Source organism: Alligator sinensis, unplaced genomic scaffold (genome assembly GCF_000455745.1).
Source record: "Alligator sinensis unplaced genomic scaffold, ASM45574v1 scaffold901_1, whole genome shotgun sequence".
Classification (NCBI taxonomy): domain Eukaryota; kingdom Metazoa; phylum Chordata; order Crocodylia; family Alligatoridae; genus Alligator; species Alligator sinensis.
The window spans coordinates 175,953-184,860 of record NW_005843135.1 but is presented as its reverse complement, the minus strand read 5'-3'; the positions used below and the strand labels follow the sequence as shown (position 1 = coordinate 184,860).

General features: G+C 41.6%; 1 protein-coding gene across 1 annotated transcript in view; it reads right to left on the bottom strand.

Moving 5' to 3' along the window:
- LOC112548363 (sodium-driven chloride bicarbonate exchanger-like) overlaps nucleotides 1-8,908 on the bottom strand; it is a gene marked incomplete at its 3' end in the record, with an annotated part of 278,971 nt that overhangs the window by 148,937 nt on the left and 121,126 nt on the right. Inside the window, exon 2 of the mRNA XM_025193937.1 lies at nucleotides 4,984-5,065. Within this exon, the coding sequence (XP_025049722.1) occupies nucleotides 4,984-5,065 (82 nt within the window). The remainder of the gene's footprint in view (nucleotides 1-4,983; nucleotides 5,066-8,908) is intronic.

Sequence of the window (8,908 nt, the reverse complement as noted above, 5' to 3'; positions counted from 1 at the left end):
CATCTCGTGGGGACTCTGGGTACACGGCAGGGTAATAGAAACCCTGTGTGAGATCCAGAGGAGCGTGGCGGCCTGATCCACCGCCCACCTCTTCCCGTCTTCGAGCGCGACTAATATAAGACGTATTTACGATTTCTACATTGGTGGCCTGTTCACCCAGAGCATCCGGAGCTCTGCACCGTGGAGCCTAGCAACCTCCACGAGACCGTCTGTGTTGTGTCTGTCTGTAACTGCAACTTAATTAAGCTTTCCAGCCTACACCATTGCCATCTCGGTGTAAGTAAACAATCTTTTAAACTACCGATACGCGTCCGTGCCTAATTCCAGAGCGAAGGCCTTCCCTCTCCGCCCCCACGTGCCCGGGCTGCTGGCCACAGCCTGCGTGCAGCGCGGAAAAGGGCTCGGGGCGCTCCCGGCCCACACAAGTACTTCTTTTGAAACCCTACAGCCAAAAGTCTATGCTCCTAAACTTACTACTTTGAGTAATTCTAACAATTTAAGTACCTAAGTAAGTACTGTGCCCAGTTGAGTACTAGGCTTTCAATCTAGCTATTTTCCTGTGATGATTAATTCCCACAGCCTGAAGAAACAATGGATCCAACAGCTGGGCAGCCTAAGGAATCAGTTGCTCATATGTATGGAAGTCTCCCTGAAGTCCCTGGATTTCGAGTGACCTGCTTAGCAAAGCTACCTTGGAGCTGAGGACTTTGGAATACCTGGAAGGTGCTGAGTAAATCTGACATGGTTACACTCAGGTTTCACTGCTGCCTAAATAAATGAATATTCATCATGTTATTCAGTCATGGGCATCATGAGTGAATAACACAGTAAAAGAAATGTGTCAATTTTATTCAGTGGTTACTAGTGCTCTGGGCTGTAAATTCCATTTCAGAACCAACATCTTTCATTTTTCCCAAAATGTTTTTTTTTTCTCCCAAATTTTTCCTTGAAACATTTTAATGTCCTGCAAACCAGAAAATAAATGTTTCTGTCAGTTCTATTCTTCAGGTTTCACCATGGAGAATCTGTCAGGACACAGGAAATTAACAAATAGCATAACTGCACATAATTGTACATTGTTTTTGTTAAAATAACTAACGTGGATTAAATTAGAAAAAAACAGTAAATAATAGTCCCCGATTCAAAAAGCACAGAAGAAAAACCCCAGCCAGTCATTTCTGGTAAAATGTACAATTCCATTCCCATAGTATTTAACATGTCCTTTTTAATAAATGTTCAAAAAATGGGCTGAATGTATCTCTACTACTGCTAAGGATTATTAACTGCACGGAGAGGGAAAGTGGCATTTATTAGGGCTGTGCAAAATTTCACCAGATGTTTCATTTCAAAGTTGTTTTAATGTGTTTCGAGCTCAAAACAGTGAAATCAAAATGAAACAAAAGGCTTTAAAACAGCTTCAAAATGAAATGAGGGCACTCAAAATATTTAGAAAGTTTCGAAACATTTTGAGTTTCGAACCCAGGCTTACTTGGTTTCAGCACCATTCCGTCGGCAGCAGCAGCCTCCTCTCATCCAGCACACAGATCCAGGGGCCCGCACCCTGGGAGGGCTGCCAAGCTGTGCTGGACTCCTCCCAGGAGTGTGAGCCCCCGGGTCTGCCGCTGCCACTGCCACATGGGACAGGAGACAGCAGCAATCTTCTCTGGTGCTGGGCATGGGCTGCACCCACCACCAAACCCAGGTGGAAGCCTTCTCTCATCTGGCATGCAGATCCAGGGCCCCACCCCCCCAGAAGGAGGCTGGCACAGCCCCTCAGCCCTCCCACAGGGGTGGGCCCCCGGATCTGCATGCCAAATGAGAGGAGTGCCACTGCCAGCAAGTGTCAGGAGTTGTATTTTGAACAGTTTGAGGTGCAGTTTCCCAGAAACCTCTGCACCTATCTCCTTGAAACTTGGCAGGCTTTGTGCCCTCAGAAGGCATCCCTACAATTTGCATCCAAATCAGGCAAGAAATGACAAAGTCTTAGGCATTTGCATGAGTCCCCATTATAGCTTTCGGGTGAAACATTGAAATGCGCCAAGAAACAGTTTAGACTAAACAAAATGGGACAGTGCTTTGAAATGAAATAAAAGGATGTCAAAACAAAACAATGGTCTTTCACACAGCCCTAGCATTTATATTGTATTAGACAAATTTGAGTACACAGCAAAGCAAAGCTCTTTGATACCATTAAATAGCAGATTTTCTCCATCAAGTGAAATACGCCTAATATCTATATTTTTACATTTATCTTCAGAACTGGATTTAACATTTTAAGAATAACTAGCAGTTGAATTTTGCACATTATTTTTTTTACTTAGTATTATTTACATAGCAACCAAAATCATGCTGGATATTCTCCAAAAAATAAAAAGGCAGTTCCCTCATGTAAACAGCATACTGTCTAAGCATTATAAATAGAAACATCATTCATTTTCCAGAGACAAACTACAAACAAAATTGACTATTTTTCCAATATAGTATGGCAAATTCTTTACCTGTAAACTACTTTAATCTACTCCAGGACATTTAAGCTAGGGACATTCAAAAAGCCTGAGCCTGAATTGATTCAATCAGGTTAGTCTAACCTGGCTAACCTGGCTAAATCAGTTTTGTAACCAGACAGACATCCCAGAAATGCAAGCACATGCCTGCAGTGGCTCAGGCTTGAAGCCAGGGGGAACAACAGCAGCCTCTCAGAAGGCTGAGCTGAGGTGGGGGGTGTAGCCAGGCCTGGCAGGATGCTCTAATTACAGAGGGATCCCCCGCTCATTGATAACGGAGCATTTATCAGCTCTGTTATCAGCATTTATCACCCCATCAGAAAATAAAGTCTTGCTCATTGCAAGCTCTTCTTAAACAGCTTGTTTCAAAGGAAAGTGCACCCCAGCCTATGACTTCTTTACTATTCATTCCATCCAGGAAGAGTGCACACTGACTGCAGATGCTTCCTCAGCCTCACGAAGGGTTTTTAAACCCAAAAGCCCTTGCTAAGAAAAACAATTCCAACTATTTAGTTAGTATAATAAAAGATTTCATAGACATTTGGGCTGGAAGGGACCCCGGAGGATCATTGAGTCCAGCCCCTTGCCCCAGGGCCAGGAAGTCAGCCATTCCCCCAGATCCTGATGAGCACCCCTGATAAACTTATAGGTGGCCACCAGATCACCCCTGAGCCTGCACTTTTTCAGGCTGAAGAGCCCCATGGCTCTCAGCCTCTCATCATAAGGTCTGTTTTCCTGACCTCTGATCATGTGCGTGGCTCTCCTCTGCAACCTCTCAAGCTTCTCCATGTCCTTTTTGAATTGTGGAGCCCAAAACTGGATGCAGTACTCCAGCTGCGGCCTCACCAAGGCCGAGTACAACGGGAGAATGACATCCTGGGATTTGCTTGAGAAGCATCTATGGATGCAAGCCAGCATTTTGCTCGCTTTACTAGCCACAGCATCACACTGAAGGCTCATGTTCATCTTGTGGTCAACCATGACCCCCAAGTCCCTTTCATCTGTAGTGCTAACCAGCATAGCACTACCGAGCCTATAAGGATGCTGCAGGTTTTTCCTCCCAAGGTGGAGAACCTTGCATTTTTTGGTGTTGAACACCATCAGGTTCTCATCCGCCCATTTCATGAGCCTGTCAAGATCCACCTGGATCACCCTCCTGCCCTCAGGTGTGGATGCTTTACCCCAGAGTTTGGTGTCATTGGCAAACTTGGCCAGTCTGCCTCTGACAGCAATGTCCACATCATTGATGAAGATGTTAAATAGAATAGGCCCTAGGATAGAGCCTTGAGGGACCCCACTGGTCACAGTGCACCAAGATGATTGGCTCCCGTTGACCACCACCCTCTGGGTCCTACCGTGGAGCCAATTACCCAGCCAGCAGATCGTGGTGAGGTCGAGGCTGTTGTTAGCCAGTTTAGCCAAGAAGTGATCATGGGATAGCCAGATTTACCCAAAAAACCTTATCTGCCTTTTCCAAAGGAAGGAATGCAGGGACATTACCATCTGAGCTGTTGATTACCTCCAAAAAGCCCTAAGTGGACACTGTCCTCTCTGCCTTACACAGCATTAGCTAGCAGACCACATGTTGGCTACAGTCTGTGCTGTGGGAAAGAGGAGGAGTGGATCTCTGTTTAAGCAGTGAGTGGTGAGGTGGGGGAAGAGGGGGGCATGAAGAAGCCAGGCAAACCCTGCTGTGCCTGCAAGTCTCTTCCGGAGCTCCAGCCAGGGAGCAGAGGGGAGGGGCTAGCCCTGCTGTGGAGCAGACAGCCCTGACCAGAGAGCATGCCAGGATGCTGGGGGTGTCTGGTTTAGTTTAAACCAGCAAACGGTATGGGACAGACATTGCATGAACTGGTTTGACCCAAATCAGTTAAGTCTGATACTACATTCAACCAGGTTTATCTCACACTGCTTTCAGCCATTTTAAAACTGGTTTATGTGCACTGAACATCTGTTCTGTTACAGGTTTAAACCAGTTTCTGATTGCTTAAACTGGTTTATGTGTAATATCTATCCCTAGCCTAAAGGGTATATATAGTAGGCACCATAAAAGTGCCTGTTCATGACTGCATGACTCAAAATGCCATATCGCTTTTTTCTGATAAAGATCTGAACATTCAATAACACTAGGTGTAGAATGACATAATGAAATAAATCAGACAAACATAGAAACCATTCCACTTTCTAAGGCTTCAATCCTGCAAACATTGTGTTTTCAGGTTTAATTTGTTTTTAACATGCCTTTACACATTCCCACCCAAACAAAATTAAACATGTTTTGCAGGACTGAGGTCTATGATACCTTGCAAAACTTAGTGACCTGATTTCCCATTGTCCACATTACTTTTAAAAGTGGAGGCTAAGATTTTGGCTTTCATGCATACCCTTGTGTGCATCCTGACATTTTTCAAACATTTAAGAAAGGGATTAGCCCCAATTCTTTGAACAGAATGAAATAATTAGAAAAATGATCTCTTACCTTCCAAGTCTTCCTTTTCAAAATGTGTTTTGAGAATGGAGCGTGTTCCTCCTCTATCCACAACAGCCTCTTCATCATTTCTCTGCAAAACAGAAGTGAAAATGTATAGGGGATTTTCTGCCTGTAAACTGCTAGCAAGATTGAAGATGGAATATATAAATAATTTTTATTTCCACTTATGTTATTTTTGTCTCTGAAATAATAGAGATTTAAATAATCTCTTTTTCCTTATCAAAATCTACTATTCATACAGTAACTGTTACTATGTTATGGTTTAAACTGGCATTAACACAAAGAAAGTAGATCTGTGGTGACATCATATGTGAGCTAGTAAGAGAACTCTGATATCTAGGGAATAAAGAAAATTGTGAGCCAGTAAAATGATGAGAGATGTGGAAGAGATGAGAAAGTTATATTACTTGGTTCAAAGTAACTTATTTATACATGCATTTTTAGTTCTAAAAACAGAAGTCCTGTAAACAAGATGATATTCTGAACTATGTGCAAAAGTCCCACATCATTATCATAGGTAATACTATAGCAAAATTGAAGAACACTAATCTCAGTAACAACAAGTCGATAGAATTTAATCCCAGAAAAGAAAGTGGTCTCAATTATCAAATTACCTTTAATATGTTTACTTGTCTTGTTTCAGTACAGATCCATTGTGGGCAGACAGAACATTCTAATAGCAGACTGCAGGCAATCTATTATTTATTTGGCCATACAGAATACTCCAAATTTATACTGTACTTAAACTATATACTGCAATAGTGTAAGAAGATGGCATAATATATTCTGACTATACTATGAAAGTGAGTATTTCATACCCTGAGATATTATAAATGTGCTATATTTGTAACTGTCTACTTTTATATTGTATATGGTTGTGATCAGGTTGGAAAGCAAGACAAGCTAACAGTTTTAGTTATTTTGAGCACTCTTTAAGGATTAAATATATATTTTTTCCTGGGGGATATTCGTAGAGACCTACTGAATTCATGGCAGAAGTGGGCTGTGCAGCAGCAACTTTAATCTTGCAGGTTCCCTCATGCATCCCCTCTCCCCCGATTGGCGGAGGGTCCTGCCACTCACTCCCAATAGGCAGGGAGGCAAAAACCACAGTTTTAAAGATGTCAGTTTTTGTGCTTCCTGGCCAGTCAGCAACAAACAGGAGGGCCACTGGGGCCCCTCAGCCAATCAGCAAAGGGAGCAGGGCATGGTGCATGGTAAGTGATTTTGGTAGGACCCTAAATAATAGCCCTCTGGGAAGTCACCCATGACACATGGACCAGGTACTAAGCTGAATGCTGGTTTCCCAAGGAACTTGAAAATTATTATAGCAAAAATAATTACTTCATAAGATGAGCTTGATAGTGAATGACTACTGGGTAAAATGAAAAGAACAAGATGAATTAAACAAAATCATGCATTAGTATACAATGAATTAATATTACCTGACACCAGCGAAAGGGGTTTAGTAACTGATATAAGTATTAGATCTCCTAACTTCCATATTTGAAACCTGAACCCTAGTGGAAGTCTGGAGCAGAACGGTTGCTTAACAGAAAACACAGGGATCCTAAAAATGCTTATGACAATAAAAAGGAATAAAACAAAAAAATGTATCATAGATTCATAGATATGAATCTATGAATCATGGGAGCACTGCCCCTTGAAGAAGACAGGCCCAGCAACAAAGTTTAGATCTAGATCTCTATCTCAGGCATCTTCAAATCTAAGGTTTTTTGGTTCAGATTCATCCCTTCCCCAAATAACTATTATTATGCTGTAGCTATTTTATACAGGAGAGTCCTGGAACTGAGTCAGCACCAAGCATCTGGGCTGTTAAAAAAAAAAAAAAAAGATTGTTACGATGTCTTTATTAAAACGTTCTGTCAGACAGTAGCACATAACAGAAATCTGACAAGGAGGAATGGGTCTTGAAACCATTTTGTCTTTTAAGAAATTTAAATGACCAAAAAAAACCCTATTAAATGCACCAACACAATATTTTTTATAAAAGCCATTTGATCACGTTAACATCACAGATAAAATTAATCCATTATTTTCAGCAGCAGAACACAACTGGGTGTGTCATACTGGAATGCTGCCATGCCCCTGGGTGAATTGTTAGGCGGGAAGCCAAAGGCCAAGTGTTACAGCCATGTCAGAAACAATGCTACTCTAGCATGAGTCATACCCAGCAGCGTCTTGCTGTGATTATTAAGTGGCCCTATGGAAACAGCACTATGGAAAAATCCATACTGCAAAAAAAATAAATAAATGGTTATAACAAGTCCATACATCTGTAGCCCAGCTAAGAACAACAAATAAAAACGTATTAACACTTATCAAAACAGGTATATACCATTTTCTGACTTTTTCTTTTTGTTTGCATTTCTGATAGTTTTTCTCCTCTTTTCCCCTTCTCTCTAGTGTCTCAGCAAGACTCAGTCTCTCCTCCCCAGAAAAGAGTTTCTTCCATTAACATCAGGTAGAAAAATTAAATTGAGAGTTATGTGCTACATCTGATTCAATTGTCAAACCCTGAGTGAAGCCCAATTAAACAGGCCTTACAGTGTGGCACTCTGACTTCCCATAGAGCAGCAGGAGAGTCACTCTGTGCTCAATAATGCAATAATGTCCATTGTTCCTGTACTGCCTCTCTTTGGGGGTCCAGTAAGTAGATCTGAATGCTGAAGTTCCAGTCTCAATTGGGGTGCCTGCTCACTATAGCAATACAAGGAAAAAAGTATGTTGTCATCCCAGGGTGACTAAAGACTTGGAAATTAATTTCAGTAGTAATGTATTGCTTTTTATTAGTGTTTCAGCAAAACTGTGTTGATTATAAGTATTTACTATTATAATAAGTGAGATGCTATAATAAATCAACAGAAAGTACAGGCCCAGACAGCCATATGACACTGGAAGGTAGAATTCATACACTAGATGATTCCTGGTGATATTCCATACACAAAGAATAATTTCCTTTATTAAAAGTGCCCCTTCCCAATCAATTTAAAAACAGTAAAAATTAAAATAATTAAAACTCCAACCACAACTGTTTTGAATTCTTGCCATGTACCCCCACTGGAACAGCAACAGGCCTTGGAACCACAGGCTTATCATAACCACAAATTCTATTACACATCATAGTTGTAGCTTTGCTTCCTTTCAACCTGTTTTGAAGGGGCTAAAGATCATCAATGTTATATGCAGTACAGATTTCCCAGGACTAAAGTGTTCAAAATATCTTGCTATTTGGCAGCAAATTTCCAAAAATGTATGGACACACTGACCAGGAGCAAGTCCTTGGAACTGTCCATTATTGGAAAGAGATGCTTGCTGGTGCCAGTGAACAGTGTGCTCAAATCATGGGAGTCAAGGTAGTCCTGGGAGCCAGGAAGTCCTGAGTTTTAATCCTGGCTCTGTCCCTAATTTCGTGTGTGGCCTTGGGAAAGCCACGTTATCTCTGTCCCAGCTTTCCCATCTGTAGAATAATAATCATCATCATCTACCACCTTTCTCACTGGGGTGGTTTCTGGTATCATTAATAAAGACCCATAAAGAACTATGAAGTTAGAAAGCTGTATACAGGTGTCAAGTATTTTATTTCTGGACGGTTCCCATTTTATACATGTAAAAAGATGTCTTGATATTTAACAGCAGAACACTAACCATAGGATATATTTATGTATAAAATACACTTGCTGAAAGCAAGACTACCTCACATGCACTCTGTAATGTTTCTTTAGCAGGGGTCCTAGTTTTCCCTGATAAAAAAAATAAATCACAAATTCTCTGATAAAAAACAAAAAATTCATGATTAAAATGAAAAGCACCCTCTCCCACCCCCAGCCCTGCTGGTGCCCCACACTCCCATCCCACAGCCCCCTGGCTCCGCTGGTGGCCCTCACTAGCC